At 42.1% G+C, this 23,849-nt stretch overlaps 1 protein-coding gene across 1 annotated transcript in view; it reads left to right on the top strand.

Annotated features, from left to right (window-relative positions):
* Positions 1 to 23,593, top strand: part of ACSL5 (acyl-CoA synthetase long-chain family member 5) — a 66,543-nt gene extending 42,950 nt beyond the window's left edge. Inside the window, 16 exon segments of the mRNA XM_006879935.1 lie at positions 1,712 to 1,811; positions 2,752 to 2,930; positions 3,356 to 3,388; positions 3,478 to 3,529; positions 4,526 to 4,599; positions 5,687 to 5,764; positions 6,326 to 6,460; positions 9,455 to 9,589; positions 10,097 to 10,192; positions 15,235 to 15,307; positions 15,585 to 15,673; positions 15,995 to 16,111; positions 21,242 to 21,385; positions 22,253 to 22,354; positions 22,798 to 22,869; positions 23,453 to 23,593. Coding sequence (XP_006879997.1) covers positions 1,712 to 1,811; positions 2,752 to 2,930; positions 3,356 to 3,388; positions 3,478 to 3,529; positions 4,526 to 4,599; positions 5,687 to 5,764; positions 6,326 to 6,460; positions 9,455 to 9,589; positions 10,097 to 10,192; positions 15,235 to 15,307; positions 15,585 to 15,673; positions 15,995 to 16,111; positions 21,242 to 21,385; positions 22,253 to 22,354; positions 22,798 to 22,869; positions 23,453 to 23,593 — 1,620 coding nt within the window.
* Positions 23,594 to 23,849: the final 256 nt, after the last annotated feature.

Below are 23,849 nucleotides of genomic sequence, written 5' to 3'. Positions count from 1 at the left end.
TTTGTCCCTTTGTGACTGAGATACCTCACTCAGCATAATGTCCTCCAGGGTCACCCATTTTGAATAATATTGCATGAGTTCCTTGGTTTTCAATGGGAGTTTTTGAAACATAAAGAAGCATATAAAATTAAGCTTCTCTCTAGCTGCTAGGTCCAATATCGTCAGAGAAGTCTTTGTATGGTTTAGGGTCATTAAATGACTTAGTTTAATAGAGTCAGATTTATTAACCCACCAAGTCCAGAAGTCAGTGACTGTTCTTCTAGGAGAATCTGCATACCCTGTTTTTTTAATGATCAGTTTCTGTAAGTAGGTACATACTTGACTGTTTAGGAATTTGACTCCAAACAACAGCAGATCCCGCAGGTCCAACATCTGGCCCACCTGTTCAGTTCTCTTTCCCGTCGCTCTTGCTGGTTCCTCGCATGGTCACGCTACTGTCGCTCACTACCCCATCCATCTTCATTCATTTGCTTCAGCCTTGGGTCGGCTTTTCTGCCTCTGTTGTCTCCATAACCAAGCCTTACCTTCAAAGCCTTGCCCAGTTTCTATCACTTCCTGAAAGCCGTCCAGATCCCCTGCCTGATGCTTCCTGCGCCTCTCATGACATCCCACCTTTGCCCTCTTGTTTTGGGCCTAGTTGTTTCCGTACCCATTGTATCTCATTTCTTTAACACTATAAAGCTTTGTAAAAAGTATCTGTGACTATCCCTATTATATACACAGTGATATTCTTAAGAATTTCAAATGTACTTTATTTCTTCAATTTTATATATATACACACACACAAACACACATATCTATACACATATATCTCTATATATACGTATCTATATCATCTATATCTCTATTTGTCTCTATCTCTATCTATCTCATCAACTATATCTATCTCATCATCTATATCTATCTATCTCATCATATCTATCTATCTCATCATATCTATCTATCTATCTATCTATCTATCTATCTATCTATCTATCTATCTATGTATCTATCTATCCTGGTTTACTTACAAAGTTCATATACGTTGCTTTTCACACCGCATCTTTTTAACTCGTACATAGTGCTTTTACGTGGCATCAATTAGAAGTTGAGTTTGAAGCAGTTCAGTGTTACACCACCAGCTGATTTGATTACTAATCTCTCCCTTCCTTTGTGGGGACTCTGCCTACAGGGACAAGTTCCATTCTGCCCTAATTTGCGTTGCTGTATACGTCCATGCAGTGACATGGAAAGTAGCTCCAATAGCCAGCACAGCGCTACCTTATTTGTCATAGGCATCAGGTACACACTCTGGTGGCGTGGCCTTACCATTATTCACTTATTGCTTCAAATCTGTAGGTAACTTGGGGCATTTTTAGCCCAGAGATACAGAACTCTGGCAACTTCTCCTGCTTGTTAGGTACAATCCTGATTAGTATCCTTGCGTAGGGAGCTCTGGTGGCCTAATGGCAAGAAGCTGTACTGCAATCTCAAAGGCACGCAGTTCAAATCCACCAACTGGTCTGCAGGAGAAGGATGGTCAATCTCCTGCTGTGAGATTAGCTGCCTCTGAAAACCTGTTATAGGTCAGCTGTGAGACACTTCTAACTCAAATTTACTTAGCAACAACAACAAACGGCACCAAATAAGCATTTGTTGCTGAAATGGCTGAAGTCGGTCTTTTCCTTTTCAAAGTACTCTCCAGTTCTTACTCGAATTTCTCTCAAAACAGTGGATCATCTCTGAGCTGGCTTGTTACACATACTCTATGGTAGCTGTCCCTCTGTACGACACCCTGGGAGCAGAAGCCATCATTTACATTGTCAACAAAGGTAAAAAGCACTATTAAACTACTAACTTAATTCTTTGTTTATAATGGTAAATCCATAATCTGCGCTTTTGTTAGCAAACTTGAAATGCTCTGGTTAGAAAATGTTCCAGTCTTTGATCTACAATACTTAAGATATAAATCACAGACAGGGAAGTTGCAAAAAGCCCACAAGCCCTACATAAACAGAGAGAGAATTTTCAATAAAATGCTTCAAAGCAGCACAGAATGTCAGTCTGCCTTAGAGACAAAACTGCTTCACTTTGGCCACAAGGAGAATAAGCCCTAGAATAACCTTCATTGACTTAATTTTGTTACAGTTCTCGGCCCTTATGCATTCAGGTCAATAAGGTTAACCGTTGTATACCAATATCCATGTGGGTCTGTAGGAAACCTTTTATTGCCATTGTTGAAAAAACAAGTCCAAGTTCAGTAGCCAAATAATAGTCCTTCCACATATCCAAGATGTTACTTTCTGTCATAATACTAAACACATTCTTCACTCAATGACATGGTTAGTTTCCAAAGACCAGGTCATTAGGCCAAAATCAATTAGACCATAAAATAAAGGATAATTATCTTATCACATAATTGTTAAGTTTTCCACCAAGAGATCTATTTATACATGCTTTCTAAATTCATAAGCAATGGCTTTTCTGAAGACTTGAAAATGTGTTTCCAGCATGACAAAAAACTGGGTCCTACAGTTTCTTTTAAGCTCCTTGATCAATGGAATGTTTCAAGTTGTACATTACAAATTTGATCTGCAGACATAATCCTCTCTCAGGACTCACTCACTAGCTTGAAACAAGCAAAACAAAGCCCAAAACCAGATCAAAATAATTTCCCTTGCTGGAGAAATGAGAACCTAGCAGAATGGTGGAGGGTAGTGGTAGGAGGTAACCGTGGTGGGAGGTAACCTCTGGCCTTTTTTCTGCTTTCAGCTGATATCGCCACCGTGATCTGTGACACACCTCAGAAAGCTTCGGTCCTCTTAGACAACATGGAGAAGGGCCTCACCCCAGGCCTGAAAGTGATCATCCTCATGGATCCGTTTGACGATGAGTTGAAGGAAAGAGGGGAGAAGGCTGGACTTGAGATCTTGCTCCTGAGTGAAGCTGAGGTATGGATCTGAGCTTGCAGCTCAGAGGGTGGTCAGGCACTGGGGGCAACTTGCAAGACTTCTATACACAAGGGTTGTTACTGCCAGAGGTATCAGAAGAGTCATGAATGTCTGAGATGAGTTAGATTGATATGATGAAGGTTGGAGAGTAGTGAGTTCAAGGCCACTCAGAAAATGATGCCAGTGAGTAAAAAGTCAGGAGGCTGGCATGCTCAGGTTTATAAGCAGCTAATTTACTCATAGAAAGTCTAGAATTTAGTAATAAATAATGGGTTTTGGAGCCAGGAAGATTCATCAAGAGGGAAGCCAGTAAAAGGGATGATTCAATCTCAAGTATATTAATGAAGAAGATAGTAATGGAATCTATTTGTCATATGTGTGTCCATCTTAGCTAATATTTCTTTTTTGGTTTTCTGTTCCTATAGAATATCGGCAAAGAGAACTTCAGAAAGCCTGTGGTAAGTCATCTCTCTCTCTGAATTTGTGTTCTTGTATATTCAGCTCTCCAAGCACATGATAGACTAAAGTCCTTTCCTTCCCCCACCAGCCTCCTAAACCAGAAGACTTGAGTATCATATGCTTCACCAGTGGAACCACAGGTCAGTGCCCGTGTGGTTGTTCCAGAGGCCAGCGGCCAGTCAAAACATGCCTCGCTTCCCTTATTACAAATGTACTGGCAGTTATATCCTCCCCTGAGCCCTGTCCTTAGGGGTTTACAAGCTCAAACTTACAGCTGTGGATGCCCAAATAGAAAAATATACATGTGACTGTTAAACGTCACTGAGTATGTTAGAAAGTGCTTCTATCCAGTGGATTTCAGGAATCTAAAAATGGCCTCATAAAATCCACATTTTTCTCCACCTGTCTATTCTCTCTCTTTCTCAAACTGACATCACTGGATGCATCCAGTCAAGAAAAGGCAGAGGTGGAGTGGATTGATCCCCACCAATTGTTATGATCCTATCAATATTTATTCATCTGTCTGAACTCATGTTTAGCATACCCCATGATGACAACAATTACAGTCATTGTATTGTGCTTAACCTAGAGGATCCTGTTGTTGTTATGTGCTGTGATGTGATGTGTATATGTTATGTGCTGTCTGTTGTAACAAATCGATTCATTTTCGACCTTCCAGCAGATTTTCAGAGGCTGTAAATGGCACGGGAGGAGATTGCCCATCTTTCTCCTGTGGCGGTGGATTCGAACTGCTTGATTTTCTTCTGACAGCACAACTCCTTAGCACTAGGCCACCAGAACTTTCTTATGGGATAATGTTGCTTGATCTGAAGTCACCAAAATGAATATAACACAAAGGCGTTTACTAGGATTTTTCTCTGTGACTCGGTTGCTCTCCAGCATCTTGGATGTGCCTTCAGTGGTGATAGAAGGCTAACAAAACTTGCAGTAATAGAACCTCTGGAGGCCCTAGACTATTCATAAACAGTCGCATAACATCCATGAAAACACATAGTCTTGGAGACGTTTTTAGGCTCTTTGTGACAGAATGAACTGAACATGATTTGTTATGTTAAAGCCAAGAGCTACTTATCAGCTGTTTAAGGATTGTTCTCGTCACATTTTGTTTCCTACAGGTGACCCTAAAGGAGCCATGCTGACCCATAAAAACATTGTTGCAAATGCTGCTGCTTTCCTTAATGGTATTGAGGTGAGGGAACCATTGAAAGAAAATGTGCATTTATCTTATTTTATAAAATATTTTTTATTTATTTTCATATAGTAATACCTTTACACTATGTTTCATTCATATCCATTTTCCCCTACTATTCTATTTACAAAATTTGAACAAACATCTCATTCTTGAAGTTAGAGGAAGAAACAGAGCATGATAACAGACTACAGGCGTGTGGTGTGGACAGATGTAGCGTGGTCTGTGTTGCGAGGGAACTGTTGTTGTTAAGTGCCATTGAGTCGCAGGTGACTCATAGCCACCCTATGAAGGAGAGTCCTCGACGCTTGGGTGTCTCTCATCCTCTTTCCAGGTTCAAAGGGTTTCCAGAGGCAAGCTATTATGGAAGAGAATGCCACTCCTGCTTCCAAGAGTGTTTTAATCTGGGAGTTCCACCCAACTCTCTGTCTACATTGGGTAGCCAACCATTAACGCATTTGACACATCAGTGTCACAGTGTTCAGCCTCACAAGCAACCACAAGTGACCGCTGTATGGCAACTTGTACACCAGGGCTATACGACCTAGAGGAATGTCTGAACAAAAACAATGAAAGACAGGCCCGAAGGCCGCGGATTAAAAGTCACCCACCTTTGGCTTGGTAGCATTGCTTTCTGACCACTGGGCCAGATGATCTCTCTCTCCATGTTGACGTTATTATTGTTAAGTGCTGTCTAGTCGTAGGCGACTCATAGCGGCCCTATGAAGGAGAGTCCTCGACACTTGGGTGCCTTTCATCCTCTCTCCAGGTTCATAGGGTTTCTGGAGGCAAGCTATTACGAAAGTGGATGCCACTCTTCCTTCCAAACTTGTTTTAATCAGGGAGCTCCACCCCACTGTCTGTCTGCATTGGGTAACCAACCACAGCTTCAAAGCTTGAGTTTTTAGGTTCACTGATAATGTCTACATTCCATGTAGTTAAAGGTATTTCTCAGAACTCTCCAATGTACTGCCAGCACCACTGTATGTGGCAAACGTAGGAAGGAGGAGTTGTGCAATTTCCTTTGGAAGATAAAATGGCCATAAGGTTAATCGATGCTGTCTCTTCTTTGTTCTTTGACATATAGGAAAGTTTTTACCCCACCCCTGAAGATGTGAGCGTATCCTACCTTCCCTTGGCTCACATGTTTGAGAGGATTGTACAGGTAAGCATCCTGCATGCTTAGCATAGGACTGGCTTGCTAGCTCCGTTGTTTATTCTAACAGCCCTAACAGTTCCTTTCTTCTATAATGGGTAGGACAGAGGCTGATACAACTGAATCCTAATCTAGTATCCATACAGCCCCAACTTGCACAATCTTCCTTGCTTGAGCTTCTGCATGTCAAAAAGGTCTAATACTTGTTCCTGCTTCTATCTAATGCCCTGCAAGTCTTTCAGATGATCCTGAATCTGATTTGTGACTTGAAAATAGTGTTGGGCTTTCAGAAGCACAGGTGATATGATTTGGCATCTTCTGTCTGTTGTCTCCAAATACCATATTCTACCGGTTTATGCCATGGCGGGGGGCAGGAGGGCTCTTACCCTCAGTCTTCTTGGATGCTCTGCTACTAAAATAGAAGTGAGGGTCCTGGGACATGGAGTAGGTGTGAGTGCTGTACAGAGAATGTCTGAGGACTTTTGCCTACTTATCCAAACCTGTCCAAGATGGGTCCTGATTGAACATGGTCCTTTGGTTCTGAACCTCAGTCTTGGGTTCTGTTTTTAGAATGTTATGTATTCCTGTGGAGCCAGAATTGGATTCTTCCAAGGAGATATTCGGTTGTTACCTGATGACATGAAGGCTCTGAAGCCCACAGTGTTCCCTACGGTGCCTCGCCTCCTGAATAGGGTCTACGATAAGGTACTAACTCTGTTTTTACCGTCTTGGTCTAGGGGAACCATTCATGACTAGGACTGCTCAAAAGTTCTTAAGGTGTCTACTGAGAAGTTTACTCCACCTCAGTCCCCAGCCCTAGAAAGATGTGCTCAAAGCCACATTTACAAAAGTTGTCATGAAGTATCATAACAAATGAAAACCCTTTTATTTTTTAAAAATTAATCTTAATGCAAGTTTAACGAGACTTTGGATTTCCATTCATTCATTGTTATACTTTTCTCCCTGCCCACCTGCCCTCAATTCGCTCTTCTTTTTGAGAAGTAAAAGAAAAATTCTTTCATTGTTATACAATCCCTCCCTCCAAGTCCACTCCACTATGCAGAAAAACCCATTCTCATGATGAACTTATTTGAATTTCCTATAAAAAAAATAACAATTCAACTCAGAGACTTGGGGAGCTGGCCAAAGAACTGACTAAGCGAAGGTTGTTACCTTGATTTTATAGCACACATTGTATAACCACGTAAACACAATGCTCACAGTAATACAGGAGATCATAGCACACTTTATTATCTCTACTTCACAGATGGGGAAAATAAGCCCAAGAAGTTAAATAACTGTACCTGAGTCATAGCTAAGAGTGGGGGAAGTGGTTAGACTTAAATTACCACATAAAAATGTTAGCCACCATCATCTGTTTTACATAATTACATACTGTTGCATCAGAACTGACCCATAGTTGGCCCTCCCGTGGGTTTTCTGAGACAGTAAATCACCTGAGTGGAGACAGCCACTCTTTTTCCCAGGGAGTGGCTTGTGGATTCGAACCATGTGCCTGTGAGTTGACAGCACAACTCTAGGAAGTACAAAATGGTAACTTTCCCATCATTCCTCCTGTATTTATTCACTAAGATTCTTCCATAAAAGTGCTACAAATATTATATTCCTTCCCTTTATTAAATCATCAGGAAAATGAATTTATGTTAAACATTGTTAAAGTGACCAAAACGATGTGTTATTTGCAATATAAAAATTCATAATTTTATATCTTGTACGTTTAATCCATTTCCCTTCCTTTTCTTGGGGGTCAAGCTTAGAAGCTGAGAACCCTGGCTTAGCTCCAAATAGTCCCGACTTAGAAGCCGAGTTGCACCTCTTGGTTCTTGTGCATTTTCAGTAGTCTTTGATGGCTGCTTCTTTGAGTTCTACCATGATTAAGTGCCTCAAACTCAACCTGTTTGCTTTTCGCTACAGTCTCAAATTGGCGATTTTTCTAAGGAGTGCTTATAGCGAAGATTTGAACCCAGACTCTTAATCATTTCATATTTACACAGGCACGGTGCTTGGAGGCACATATGGACATCTTTCATGACCTCTGACACCTCCCCTGAAGACTCTAACATTCCCATTCATGCTAGAGCATTTCACCGGGGCGGGGTGGGGGTGGGGCTGGTAATGGGGGTCTTGTGGGGTTGAAGTAGGAGTTCAGTGAGAGCTGGCCAGTTCAAGTGGAATTCTAATGATAATCCAGGAAAGCAGAGAACTCTGGTCTCTAACAAGTAAATCGTAATGTAGAATTATTCGTAATACAATTTTTAATTTTTGCAGTTGATAGTTTTCTATTTTTGAGAGAAAGTTATTTCATAGCATGATAATACTTAGTAATTGGAAAAAAAATTACTTCTCGGTACTCTTTTCAAAATAGAGGAATTTCTGAACTTTCTAGCTCTAACGCTTGATCTATGATTTTCTACACAGTGTATCTTGTCAATGTTGAAAAACACTGTATCTCTTATGGTTGAGGGAGGTATCAGGAATGGCATGGCACAGCTAGTCTTCGCATGAAGGTTTTGATGTGAGAAGATGCGATATTGGCAGAATGCTCCTGGCAAGGTCATGGGTCGATGCTTAGATCCTAGAGGATAGTTTGCATTAGGATAGGACGCTAAGCGGCTCCGTTTTGCTGGGGCTCAGTAATGGGGTCATAAACACAACAAATACATTCTTCAGTTTTTGGGAGAGAATTAGAATTTTTTTGCATCGAATTTCCAGTAGGATGGTAGCTTAGGTGCAATATATAGAGCACAGATTTTTGTTTTTGAAGTAAAGGACATTTTTTTTAGTTCTTCTTGGGAAAAAGTTCATCTTAGCAGCAATGTGTGTCATAAAGAGACCAGAGTCAGGGACACCAGGGTAAGTATGTGAACTGGGGTTAATAGTCCCAGAATGAAGCCTAGAGAAGAAAAATAATTATCTAAGCAGGAAATTGTCTTAGGTCAGAAGCACTTTAGTTGTAAACAAAGATAGTCCTTTTCCAAGAGCAGTATACCTAAGTATCACCTGGGGAGGGGACAACATTGTGCTTGTTTAAAAAGTCAGCTTCGTTATCCCTTCTTAGAACTATTAAATCCACTCCTAGCTTATTGGACTGAGTTTTGTTTTGTTGGGTTTTTTTGTTTGTTTATTTTATTTCTTTCTTTTTTTGGGGGGGGGTTGGAACTTAATTAACTTTATTTGTTATACAAAATCCGCTATGTGGTAGCCACAGCTGGAGCCTGGGTCCTCTCCACAGAGACTCTGGGTCTTGAAAGATGGTCAGTGAATTGCTAGTAGGGAGACTTGGTGAACACAGTCTTTTTCCAGAGATCTGGGGCCAAGTAGCTGCAGGTCTTAGAGATGGCATCAAAGGTGAATTTTTTTAAAAGAAAAAATTAAATTCTCTCAGATGAGTTTGTGGGTAGATGTCAACCACCTGCTGAGGTATCCTTACCTCAGCAGTCAAAGGTGTTTGCCAGAACCAGTTGCCCAAAGGGCTTGATGCTCTGTGTATTTGTACACTCTCTACTTCCATCCACGTGTGGAACATGCTCTCTGGGTTCATCATTCAGAAGCCCCCATTTTATGATTGGGGATCATGTCCTTATGCATCTAGAAAACAGCAGCTTTTGTCAGTAAACCGGGTGGCTTTACAGAGCATGTCCAGCAGATTTCTGACTAAGCGGTACTATCACCCTGCAGGTACAAAATGAAGCGAAGACACCTTTGAAGAAGTTCTTGTTGAACCTGGCTGTTGCATGTAAATTCAATGAAGTGAAAAAAGGCATCATTAGGAAAAATAGTATATGGGACAAGCTCATCTTTTCCAAGATTCAGGTAGGTTGTGGGGGCCCAGGCAGGAGCAATCACATGCCCAGGGTCCCCACTGGCCCAGCATGCCTCGTTTTCCTTGGATGGCTGGGCTTCTCTCTGCCTAAAGATTCTTTCAGACTTTCCCTGTCCACTCACCTTTCCATTAGCCACTCAGACAACGTTGCCTCTAAAGGGAATTGATTGGAAAAAAAAAAAGGCAGAAATCCCATTTTATTTCAATTCCTGCACTCTTTGATTTTTAGGCAGTTGTTTTCAAATGACTTTCTGGGGGGATTATAAGTAATGTGAGGCATCCACGAATGCAAATCATCTGAGAAACTTGTTTTAGAAACAGTGCAGCTTCTGGCCCTGAGGTTAGATGATGACAATAATTACTGTTCTTTTCAGTGCTGTAACTGTAATGCCAGTTCCTTTTCTAAGTTCCTTATAAATAAACAAACTTAGTTCTGGGCCAGTTACTCTACCCATTTCCAGAGAGTTTTCAGCAGGTCTTGTGTCTCTCCGGCACAGGCAAGCCTTGGTGGGAAAGTCTCTATCATGGTCACTGGCGCTGCCCCGATCTCCAGTCCGGTCTTGAACTTCCTCCGGGCGGCACTGGGATGTCCGGTAAGCCATGCATCTTCTTTAAAGATAACTTCGTTCACTCTTGAGCAAGTGAAGCTGTAAGGGGTTTTGGTGTTTTGGTTTGGGTTTGCTTTGTGGTTTTTTTTTGGTGTGGTGTTTTTGTTTTTGTTTTTTTAATTATATTGGTTTGCATACAAAATTCATTCATTGTATTTCACATTTTCCTTCACTCACATTGTGTTTCATACAGTCATTCCCATACATGGTGTTTTCTAAAATTAATCACCGTTAAACTATGCCCACTATTACCCTGTCTTTTTAGGTCCCCACCAGATCTTACTCATTTCCTCTACCTCTCCCTCCACCCACCAAATTATACGACCTTCTGATTTCACCACTGCCCTTCCTCACCTCTCTGCTTCCACCCCTCCCCCCCCTTGAGCTACATATATGTTTTACTAGTTGTCCTTCTATTTTTACAATGGTCTTATACAGTATATTTTCCTTATGAAACTGGGATTTTTTTAAACAAACAAACAAAAGGACAGAATGCAATTGAAACCCATCAATAAGACAGTCACCTAAAAATCTGAAATCCAGAGAAAATCTTCTCGTCACTTGCTTGCTGAAACTGAGGAGGACCTGAAGCGCTTGCTGTGGAAGATCAAGGACTGCAGCCTTCAATACGGACCGAAGCTCAACATCAAGAAAACAAAGGTTCTCACCACTGGGCTGATTGGCAGCATCTTGGTGGATATTGAAGAAACTGAGATTGTTAACAGCTTCAGTTTGCTTGGTTCCACAGTCAACACTCCTGGTACCAGAAGCCAGGAAATCAAGAGATGGATTGCATTGGGAAAGTTGGTTGTCAGGAACCTCTCTCCAGAGTACTGAAGAGCAATGATGTCAGGCTGGAGACTAAGGTATGTCTGATCAAGGCCATAGTCTTCACAATTGCTTGATATGCATCAGAGAGCTGGACAATGACTAGGGATGATAGAAGGAGAATTGATCCTTTGAGCTTTGGTGCTGGAGAAGAGTGTTGAACATACCTTGGACTACTAGGAAAATAAACAGGCTCATCCTGGAGAGGGTGAAACCAGGCTGCTCCTTGGAGGCAAGGATTCTGAAGCTTCATCTGACATACTTTGGACATGTTACAAGGAGGGACTGGTCCTCTGGGAGGGTGGAGGGAGAGCGCAAGAGAGGAAGACTGTCAAAGAGATGTATTGATTCAGTCTCTGGTGTAATGGAGGTAGGTGTGTCAGAGACAGTGAGGTTGGCACAGGAGAGAGCAGGGATTAGGGCTCTTGTGTGTAGGATCACTATGAGTCGCAAGCGACTCAATGGCACATAACAACAGCAGTCACCTGTATGTGTATTTGTGAACAGAAACTGTTTAATCAGCTGAATTAATGTTCTAAAACTTGTTAAATAATCAAGTCAAACTCAACTCCATACCATTGAGTCAGGCAGCTTAGAACTGGCCTTCCATTGCATGACTGAGACTATACGTTGCCGAGAAGGAGATTGCCCGTCTTTCTCCCATGGAGTCATTGGTGGATTCAAGCTGTCAGTGGTACAAGCCTGTCAGTCACTCCTCAGGAGAAAATGAGGGTGTCTGAGAGCTCTCGTGGCTCAGTGATAAGGAACTTCCCTGCCAATGCAAATGTGTGCAGCTTGAATCCACCAGCTGCTCCAAAGGAGAAAGATGGGCAGTCTCCTCCTACGAGATTTACCGTCTCTGAACACCTGCTGGAGGGTCAGCTATGGGTTGATTCTGACTTGATGGTAAATGACAACAACAACGTTCTGAAAGATATTTAAAGCCTCAGAAACCGTGTAAGACAATTCTACTCTGTCCTGTTGGGGCAGTGAGCTAGAAGCAGCTCCTTGACAATGAATGTGACTTTTTGGTTTTGATGTATTTTATTAATGTTACTTTTAGAAAGTAACATCATGCTTGGGAGGGTGGAAGGACAGTGCAGGAGAGGAAGACTCTGCATGAGATGGACTGATATAGTAACCAGGGTAATGGGGGCAGATGTGTCAAGACAGTGAGATTGGCTCAGAATAGGACAGGGTTCAGACCTCTTGTTTATACGGTTGTTAGGAGTCGCAGGTAACTATACAGCATGTAACAACAACTAGAAAAATCAGGTCTTTTTTTACACATTCCTGAAAATAATGGATAAAGTCTCTATGATAGACTTTGCCAGTTATTTAAATTTTGCCAGACACATGAATAAAAGCTTTTTGTAGCTTACTTCTTTATTTAACCCCGAATGTTTCCCATTGTCTCTTTGTACTTGCATTTCTTCCATGAGTAACTTGTACATAAATATTTTTTAACTGGCTTGCTTACAAAGTTCGTATATATTGTGTTTCACACTATTTTTCATGCACAACTTGCACATCTATTTCTTATAGAAAAATGAGCAAAAGGATAATTTTATTCTCTTTCATATTGCTTTCTAAGAGTTTTCCATATGATATAAATGATCTTTCTCTTGTGTTAGAAATATTTTTCCTAGACAGTCTCATCCTTTTGAGACTTGTGTATTGTTATGATAGGGTAGTCCCTAGAGAGTTGTATTGATACTTCCAAGGCCACACCGCTCTGGTAGTTCAAATCCACCAGTAGCCCCAAGGAACAAAGATGACCAGGGTCCTTCTGTGAAATTTACACCCTCAGAAAGTCAATGAAGTGCCAACTTGATGACCAAGAGTTTGGAGGGTTTTTTAATTATCTAAGAGACAAGGATGTATCAAATGCGTTAATGGTTGGCTACCCAACGCGGACTGAGAGTGGGGTGGAGCTCCCCGATTAAACAAGCGTGGCAGGAGGAGTGGCGTCCACTTCCATAATAGCCTGCCTCCGGAAACCCTATGAACCTGGAGAGAGGATGAAAGGCACCCAAGCATCGAGGACTCTCCTTCATAGGGTCGCTATGAGTCACCTGCGACTCGACGGCACTTAACAACAACAACCACAACCGCAACAACAACAAGAGCTTTAATGCTCTATGTGGTCAAGTTGATATAACCTTTTTAGTTGTTTAGACAAGATTTTCTAACTATCAATACTTCATGAGCCTATTTTTGCCCATATTTTCTGGTAAGAATAAAATTAATCATAGTCCATATGAGTCTCTGCACCATCTGTAATTTAGGGCTTAGGCACGAATTCTGCCTTCCTCCCCTCCCCCCAATGGCTAAGCAGTTTAATCATTTGACTACTTGGCCTAGTGAGGAAGAAGTTACGCTGCCGGCCCCAAACCCCACAGTTCATACCGACCATCTGCTCCTCCAGAGAAAGATGGGTAATCTTCGCTGTGATTTACAGCCTCTGGAAACCCACGGGGGAGTCAGCTATGAGTCAGTGCCGACTCGATGGCGCATGGCAAAAACGGCGAACTCAGTAAGACACACACACACACACACACACACACACACACATACACACACACGTCCTCACAGAAAATGTTCCCATTCTCTAACCATTAAAGAAACATCGGAATTGATGCCAAGGCCAGGGGTCTTTCAAATGAACACTTTCTTGGCTATTCTCAGTAGGATCCTTTCCCTCAAACCTGATCGGGAAGTTCTGTTAACACCCCTGCTTCAGAATGACCTCCTTGGTTTGCCCTCTGACTCTACCAGTTGTACCTGTCCTAAGCCATAGCCACCACTGGAGTGGCTTGTGAACTTGTTTCCCGCCAGCAGCCTCTCTCTGATCAGTATTTCTTTTCTAAGCTGGCAATTGGCAAACTGTGGCTTTCATAATGCTGCTTATGGGTAGGGTACTCATAGGAATGGCTTGATGCAGAGAAAAAAAACAACCCCAAAATCAAACCATGCTGCCCTGTTTTATAACACAGCTATAGGGTGGGTTTTTTTTCCTCTTAAAAAATAGCATTTCCTTTCTTAAATCTCTCATTGCTGAGATTGAAGTTGAATTGCATTTGGGTTTCACACTGTTGTTATGTGCCGTCGAGTCATTTGCGACTCATAGTGACCCTATGGACAACAGCCCTAAACCCCGCTCTATCCTGTGCCAATTGCATTGCCTCTGACACACCCATCCCAATTACCCCAGTCACTGGATCAATCCACCTCATAGAGGGTCTTCCCCTCCTGCGCTGTCCCTCTCTAAAGACCTATCTCTCCTTACAACATGTCCAAAGTATGTCAGATGAAGCCCCAGAATCTTTGCCTCCAAGGAGTAGCCTGGTTTAACCCTCTCTAGGATGAATCTGTTTGTTTTCTTGGCAGTCCATTCAATACTCTTCTCCAGCACCACAGCTCAAAGGCATCAATTCTCCTTCTGTCCTCCCTAGTCATTGTCCAGCTCTCTGATTGCAAAGACCATGGCCTGTATCAGGCGCACCTTCATCTCCAAAGAGACACCGTTGCTCTTGAATACTTTAGAGAGGTCCCTAACAGCAGACTTTCCAATCGCAATATGTTTTTTTATTTCCTGGCTGCTGGGGCCAAGAATGTTGACTGTGGAGGCGAGCAAACTGAAGCTGTTAACAATCTCAATCTCTTCACCATCCATCCTGATGCTACCAATTGGTCCAGTGGTGAGAATCTTTGTCTTCTTGACATTGAGCCTCAGTCCATACTTGACCCTCTGCAGTAAGTGCATGAGGTCCTCCTCAGTTTCAGCGAGCAAGGTTGTGTCATCTGCATAACGCAGATTGTTGATAGATCTTCCACCAATCCTAACACCACGCATCTCCTCATAGAGCCCAGCCTCTCAGATAATCTGCTCTGCATACAGGTTAAAAAGGTATGGAGACAGGACACATCCCTGGCGCACACCCTTCCCAATTTATAATTCACAATTTCCCACTGACTTAAAATGTCACATTTTCATGTGTTTTTATACTGTAGACTTTTTATGGATTTTAAGTGGCTATCCAGCTGTAACTTAGCAACTTAGCTTGAGTTTAAAGTATTAGGGCAGCAAGGGTCCTTGACCTTCAGAAATCTTGCTTTTGCCTTGCCTTGACCATAGAGCATGACCAACCAATGCCTTTCCTTGCATACCTCTTAAAGTCCTTCTTTGGTTTCTCTAGGTATTTGAAGCCTATGGTCAAACTGAGTGTACAGCTGGCTGTACGATAACATCATTCGGAGACTGGACATCAGGTACTTTTTTTTATCTACTGGGCAAGAGGTACTGTGCTTGTGAGAAAGCTCTAATCAAGCAAGAAAGTAGAGATTGAAATAACTTCAAGGTTCTGCATTGATAATGCAAATGTTTTTCTTGAACTTTTGGTATAGCTTGTACATATTGACTATCCCAGTATTGGTGCCAGAAGATCTATCTTAACCTTCTAGGGTCAATCCACAGATATTTCAGAAATGTGCTTGGGAATAGCTCAGTTTTGTGGTCACCCTGTTAATTCTGTATGGTGTGTTCTAGGCCATGTGGGAACTCCTGTGTCCTGCAATCATGTGAAGCTGGAAGATGTTGTGGACATGAATTACTTTTCTGTGAACAATGAAGGAGAGGTGGGTAGGCCATGCTACCCATGGGTGCAGTCATGTCCAGACAAATACAATGGGCGTCTTGACAGTAGAAAGAGGACAGAGTTGTGAGTAGGCTCAGACTTGAAACTTTTGAGATTTGGGACAAGGAGTTAAACGTCTCCCGTTTTCACTTTCTTGTCCCCCCTAAAATGGGGACTAAAGTCTAGGATCCCTTTACACTGTAGTGAAGACACCAGCAAGTGGTTTAAGGTTGGGGCAAGTGCCTTGTACCTTGCCCAGCAGGGAGTGTAATAGTCTGTGTTATGCCATCGCCTTGTACTGTCTGTACTTGAACTTGTGCAGATCTGTATCCGAGGCACCAACGTGTTCAAAGGCTACCTGAAGGACCCTGAGAAAACGGAGGAAGTCCTGGACAAGGATGGCTGGCTTCACACGGGAGATATTGGCCGCTGGCTCCCGGTAAGTATTTCTCTTCTGGGAATCTAAGCTGCTCAACAGGAGAGAATGATCCGTTTGTAGCAAGAAGAGCAGGAGAGAGAATTGGTTAATCATCTGAGGTTGCTGGTGGGAATCAGGACATGTCCTATTTGATTTATGGCCTCCTCATACTCATACTACAGATGTGAGAATGGTTACCCATGGTGGACAGTGTTTGGTGGAACTCCCCGATTAAAACAAGCTTGGAAGCAGGAGTGGCATCCACTTCCAAAATAGCTTGCCTCCGAAAACCCTATGAACCTGGAGAAAGGATGAAAGTTATATAAGCATTCAGATCTTTCATTCATAGGGTCACTATGAGTCGCCTATGACTCAACGGCACTTATCAACAACAACAGCATAGACAGAGATCAGTTGGCCTAGTGGACAGAAAGCCATGCTCCCAAGCCAAAGGTGGGTGACTTTAATCTGTGACCCTCAGGCCTGTTTTTAATTGTTTTTGGTCAAACATTCTTCTAGGTCATATAGCCCTGGTCTGTCCACTTGCTGTACAGAGGTAACTTGTGGTTGCTGTGAAGCTGAACACTGTGACACTGATGCGTCAAATGAGAGAATGGTCACCCATGGTGGACAGTGTTTGGTGGAGCTCCCCGATTAAAACAAGCTTGGAAGCAGGAGTGGCATCCATTTCCGAAATACTTTGCCCCCAGAAATCCTATGAACCTGGAGAAAGGATGAAAGTTATATAAGCATTCAGGTCTTTTGTTCATAGGTTTGCTATGAGTCGCCTATGATTTGACAGCACTTAACAACAACAACAACAACATACTACAGAGAGAAAATATCATTGCAGAAGTGGGGCTGGGAGTTGAGAGACTTTGTTCTAGTGCCACCTTTTCCATGAAACGATAACACAGTTTTGAGAAAATAACTTGATGTCTCTAGACCAGAGTCCTTTGCTATTTAGGTCACAGTGTTATGGAAGACAAGACACAGATCAGATAGAGGGGCTTCTTCTTCATTGTGTATTGTTGAATCAGAAAGAACCCAGGGCTACTGATACTTTTCTTCAGAGCCACATTGAAGAGCCTTTAATAGGTCAGAAAGTTCTGTGACAAGGGATGGATTACCTAAGAAATTCAAACTGGGTTTACTTGTGCTTACTAGCAATTTGTAGCGAGCACATCTTTACGTGGTAAAAGCATGTGAAACTGTTAAGCACAAAAAGGTTCATATTTGCTTTGCTTTGCTTTGCTTACTGAAAAGAGGCTTTAGTTTTGTAGGATGGTGCTGTGGGGATGGGAGACAGATGCCAGCCATACTTAGAAGCAGAATCTTTGATGTAGTGAGAAGATGTGAAATTGTTTATTACAGATTAGTAAGTAATCACATATCAGCCCACGTTTACCTTGGTTGTTGGGTAACCTGACGCTGGCTTGTACTCATGGCTGGCATTGCTCCCTTGACAGTTTAAAAGATTTGCTGATGTTGTTTTTATGTGCCATTGAGCAGAATACGACTCATAGTAACTCTATGAACAATAGACCTGAACCCTGTCCTCTCTTGTGCTGTTCTCATCACCTCTGACCTGCTTGAGCCCACTGATGCAGTCATCTTGCTGATACTCTTCTTTCTTCCGCTAACCCTCTACCTTTCCAAGCATGATATTTCTTTCCAAGGAACAGCTTTTCCTACAACATGCCCAAAGTATGTGAGATGAATGGGTGACCCTGGAAGACATTATGCTGAGTGAAAGATCTCAGTCACAAAAGGACAAATACTGCATAGTGCCACTGTTGTAAAACCAACCTGACATCAGGGTTGGGGTGAGACTGAAGAAGATGGGATAAATAATGTATACTGCATTGAAACAGATGAGGGAGAAAACTGTTTAAAAGGGATATGTGATTAGGTATTAATGTCATGACAGGAGTCCAGAATGAAGGCTGCACAGTGGCGCAGACTTGGAGGGAGGGATTGTCTAACAAAGCAAGACTTTTACTTTTCAAAGAGAAGAGTGAATGGGGGTGGGCAGGGAGAAAAGTGCAACAATGAATGAATGGAAATCCAAAGTCTCTGTAATTTTTCATTAAAATTAATAATAATAATAATAATAAATTATCTTTAAAAATTTTTTTAAATGTATGTGAGATGGAGTTTCACCATGCTCGCTTCCAATGAACACTCAGGCTGTACTTTCTTAAGAAAGTATGTACTTTATGTTTAGGAGTAAAAGCTCTGGTTAAACAGCAGGCTGCTAACTGGAAGGTCAGTGGTTCAAACCCTCACTCCCCACCATGGTCACTCCAAGGGAGAAAGACATGGCCGGCTGCCTCCACAAGGACTGTGGTTGTCATTGCGCTCTTTCGAGTCAGAACCGACTCACAGCTGACCCTCCAGTGGGTTTGCAGAGGCAGTTAATCACACAGGAGGAGACTGCCCATCCTTCTCCCGCAGAGCAGCTGGTGGATTCGAACTTCTTGCTTTCAGGATCACAGCACAATTTCTTGCCACTAGGCCACCAAATCACAGCCTTGGAAACCCTGCAGAGTCAATGTGACTCAGAATTGCCCTGACAGCATGACTTTGGTTTGCTGAGTCTGGTTCTAGAAAAAGTGTGAGTGAAGGGACAGGGCACTCTGTACTATGTATGTTGTTTTCTTGAGCCAGATCCGTGATTTTATAACCCCGTGAAGCCATGACTTTTGCCTTTTATGAGATTCAAGGGAAATATGTTGATAGAGGCCTATCAAAACATGGCAACAGGATTTTGTAAGGTCATTGCAGTATTGTGTCTGCTTCTCAGGGCCTTCATGGGTCATCTTTGCAGAAGACAGAGGTGTCTTCAGCAAGAGCTGCGAATAAACAATTAGCAGTAGTCCTACTCATTTTCCTAAGATGAGGAGACACTATCTCATGCTAACAATGAAGTAGCAAAACCGCTGAAGGATTTCAGGTCCTGAAAAGATCTCTCTTATAGGAAATTGTCCTGTGTTCCTATGTACTAGGTCGTTGTTGTTGTTAAGTGCCGTCAAGTCGTAGGTGACTCATAGCAACCCTGTGAATGAAGGTCCTCGGCACTTGTGTGCGTGACTTTCGTCGTTTCTCCAGGTTCATAGGGTTTCCAGAGGCAAGCTATTTAAGGAAGTGGATGCCACTCCTGCTTCCAAGCTTGTTTCAACTGGGTAGCATCACCAAACACTATCCACCATGGGTAACTGTTGTCGTATTTAACACATCAGTGTCACAGTGTTCAGCTTCACAGCGACCACAAGTTACCTCTGTACGGCAAGTGGACACAACAGAGCTATAGGAATATAACTAGTTCTTAAAAACTTTTCTTGCTTAATACTCCCCAAATTTAAATGAGTTTCAAGAATTTCTTTTAAGTTGTGAAATCTCTAAGAACCTTATTCCAAATGTCTTTGAGTCTGGGGTAGTTGGGTCTACGTTGTATAATAAACATCCCTTACTCCAGTAGACCTAGGATTCAGGCTATGGATGTGTCCTCACACCGAGATAGAAAGGCTGAGCCCATTAATTACCTTCAGATAATGTCTGCTGGGTTGAATTGAGGCCTAATATCTTGAGTCAACCTTGTTGATGGTTCCAGGGTGATTCAGCCTTTTGTCCTACTGAGCTCGTGAGCATGTGAAATGGATTTTCCACCTGTCCTAGTTCTACGATTCAAATCCTTAAGAACTTTAGCTTCTCAGGCTAATTAGCTTACAGAAATGAAGCTGCAAATGACCTTAGGTGACTGGTCAAGAAGCCCTCCCCAGATGGGCTCCTGTCCTAACATGCACAGTTGTTGACGAGATTAATTAACACAGCAGAGCTGTTGATTAGCACAGGAGAGCTGTTCTTGCCTGTTGCTTGATCTGAACAGAAAGAATATTTCCAAAGAAGTGAGAGAGGGAAGAACTAATTAATTCCAAAATCTCCACAAGATAGCCAATCTGTCTATTCTCAAGAGTTCTACAAGTGCAGTAATTTAAAATGAAGCTACTGGAAGTGGAAAGCAACATATTTTCTTGCTTGAATGAGACAACTATTTTCAGAGGCCCAGCAGGTCATGGGAACATACTCTGAGGCTTCACATTGACTCTCAACAAAGAGCATGGTCAAGGTCTTGTGAAACTGCTTTCCTCTTAGTTATCTACTTATCCACTCATTGCCATCAAGTCAGAACTGACAGCTGACCCTCTAGTGGGTTTTTAGAGGCTATAAATGACATAGGAGGTGACTGTTGATCTTCCTGTCTTGGAGCAGCTGATGGAATCAAACCTCTCGCCTCTGTGTTGCCAGTGAAACTCTTGATTCACTAGACCACCAGAGGCCCCTCTTAGTTACGTAGTGCTGCTATAACAGGGATACTGCAAGTGGATGACCTTAGTAAACAGAAATGTATTCTCAAGTTCAAGTTGAGGGTACCAGCTCTTGGGGAATCCTTGCTTTCTCTGTGTCAGTTATGGAAGAAAGTCCTTGTTTCCTTCAGTATCTGGAGAAATCTCCAAGTGTCTTGACCTTTTTTGGCACCAAGGAGCTTTTTGCAGCAGGAAACTGGGTCTAAAAGGATGAGCTCCACTCCTGTCGATTATTTCATAGTCTAGTGAAGCTCCCCCCTTTGACCCTTCTCAGCTGACCTAAGGAAGGTTCCCTTACATGCTGCATTCCACCCTTAATCTTTGTACAACTATTTGGTTTATCAGATCTTGGAGGGGATCGTTTTATAGCATTGTTGTTGATTGCCTTTGAGTCAAGCACAATTCATAGCAACCCTATGAACAAAAGGCCTGATGCCCCTCTGCAACTATCGACATTTATCAAAGTTCATAGAGTTTCCTGAGGCAAATTGTTTAGGAAGTGGATAGTATTAAGTCATTATATATATATAATGCATTATATATATTATACATTATATATATATTATACATTACATATATATTATACATTATATATATATATTGGAGAAAATAAATTCAATCCATGATGCCTTCCTTTTCTCCAAAGTCAAGATACAGATTGTCCCAAAGCCTCTAGAGAAGTCAGGTCCCAGGAAGAAAGATACCTGTGACTTTCTCACTGTCCCCATATTTGGACCGACTCCTTGGTCTCTAAAACACTGACACTTCTCTTTGCATTGTATAGAATGGGACTCTGAAGATCATTGACCGAAAAAAGAACATCTTTAAGCTGGCTCAAGGAGAATACATTGCTCCAGAGAAGATCGAGAATATTTACATCAGGAGTAGACCAGTGGCACAAATATTTGTACATGGGGACAGTTTACGGGTAAAACCTCATTTTATTTTATTTATTTTTTTATAATAGTAATTTTGAGACAAAGGCCCTGCTGATTCCTGTAGCCACCTGAAGTTTGTACAAGGTGGGTTCAGGATGAACAGAGCTCAGCTTGTTCTGACTGAAAAAAAACCCCACAAACCCAAGCTGTGCTCCAAGTTTCAAATAAAGCAATGTAAGTGAAAAACAAGAACTTTCCCCTCAAAAGTACATAGACTTCGGAAACAAATCAGTAGAACAGCTCTTCTTCGAAAGTGGTTGTTTAACATAGAAGAATCCCCCTCTGCATTTTGTTTCCACATTGACAGTTGGTTCTCTGTTCCTACCACTAGGTTCCTATCACAGTGTTGTTGTTAGTTTGCTATTGAGTTCGTTCTAACTCAAGGCAAAGTCAGGTACAATTACCCTACACATCCCCAGGCCTGTGCTAGCTTCGAGATCACTGCAATGTTTCCATTCCATCTTTTTGGCTATAGTGTCGCAATGAATCCACTTAATCGAGAGTTTTCCTCATTTTTGCTTTCTACTTTATCAACCATGATGTTTATATTATAAACTATTATATATTGTATATTGAATTTCATGGGGGAAGGTCAGGGGTGTTGAACAGCCCTGAGATGTTTTAAGTTCATTGTTGAGCAGTGCTTTTTTAAAAATAACATTCTGATAGAACATCTTTATCATGAGATGGCCATGGAGAAAACGGGGTCAGAGAGCACTCTGGGTGTTTTTAATAAAAGGTAAGAAAATCGTAGAACATGACGAGAGAATCTGAGGTCTATGACGAAGGCTTCTCCTCTTTCTTCACACCAGAGGCAAGCTCTCACATGCCATATACTTTCTGTTTCCTTTTTACAGTCATCCTTAGTAGGAGTTGTGGTTCCTGACCCAGATGTGTTTCCCTCATTCGCAGTCAAATTTGGGGTGAAGGGTTCCCTTGAAGAACTGTGCCAAAACCAAGTAAGTCTGGAGTAGGGAAGTCTGATGCAACTGCCGGCTCCCTGGTGCATTGTGGGAGAGGGGAGGCCCCCTCCAACTAACACCCTAGACCCATTTTACACATACAGTTTCTTCCTACTTCTGAGGTATCACAAATGGATTCATTGGTGTGATTAGACTAAGGGATTGGATGCATTTGTAAGATATTAACATTTGACTTTGTATAGTACTCTTTCATGTAAAAAAAATTAAGTAAAAATAAATGCTATCCAGAGACAACTCTGGATAACATTTAGATTTGCCTTTACTTCTGATTCTTTTAAAATCACTATTAAGAATCCAATATGTTTGCATACACTCGGATACCCAGCTTTTAGCCTGAGGAAGCGTTCTAGACATTTGGGTTGCTGGGCCATGTATCGTCTTTCAGTCAGGCTCTTTGCCACCTGTTTTCATATTCACAGGTACTGAAGAATGCCATTTTAGAAGACTTGCAGAAAATTGGGAAAGAAAGTGGACTTAAATCCTTTGAACAAGTATGTATAAATGTTGTCTGTCAGACTCAATTCTTATTACAGGTCTTATTGAAAGTTCCCACTTCTAAAAAGGTTTCAATCTCTCCTCATTAAGTACAGATTGCTAACCATTCTTCAGTGGGACGGTAGTGACCTTTTGTTGTTTGTTTACCTCTCTTTGTGCTCTTCACCATCCATTCTCACTTCTTAAGACTCCTTTCTTGGTGACCTCTGGTGGCCTAGAGGCAAGAAGCTGCACTGCAGTCCCAGAGGTGTGTGGTTCAAATCCACCAGATGTTCTCCTGGAGAAGGGGGGGCAATCTCCTCCTGTACCTGTCAGATCCGATTTGATGGTACACACACAAAAATAATTAAAAAAGAAAAAGACTCCTTTCTTCCCCAAATTCAGGTGGGTGAAGAAGGGTTTACATCATTGCTTCTTCTTCTCCACCTTTAGAATATTGGATATTCTTTTTTTTTTTTTTTTAGAATATTGGATATTCTTTAATCGAAGTTCACCACATAGCTTTCTGCAGGAAAAAGTCCACATCACAACTAAACTTCCACATCACAACTAAACGTGTGTGTTCACCTTCTCTTCCAGGTTAAAAAAATCTTTCTTCATCCAGAGCTGTTTTCCATTGAAAATGGGCTCTTGACACCTACATTGAAAGCAAAGAGGGCGGAGCTTTCCAAATACTTCAGGGTCCAAATCGATAACCTGTATGAGAGTATGCAGGAGTAGATGAAGGTACTTACAGTTGGGGGAGGGGCGTGGAGGTATTTACATGCTGCTTCGTGTTGTTGTTGTTATGTGCTGTCGTGTCGTTTGTGACTCATAGCAACTGTATGTACAACAGCCCTAAACCCTGCTCTGTCCTGTGCCAATCGCATTGCCTCTGACACTCCATCCCGATTACCCCAGTCACTGAATCAATCCACCTCATAGAGGGCCTTCCTCTCCTGCGCCGTCCCTCCACCCTCCCAAGCATGATGTCCCT

The sequence above is a fragment of the Elephantulus edwardii genome, unplaced genomic scaffold, assembly GCF_000299155.1.
Source record: "Elephantulus edwardii isolate Elephantulus edwardi_28Jun2011 unplaced genomic scaffold, EleEdw1.0 scaffold00006, whole genome shotgun sequence".
NCBI classification, from domain to species: Eukaryota; Metazoa; Chordata; class Mammalia; order Macroscelidea; family Macroscelididae; genus Elephantulus; species Elephantulus edwardii.
This window is presented reverse-complemented; position numbering and strand designations above follow the sequence as displayed.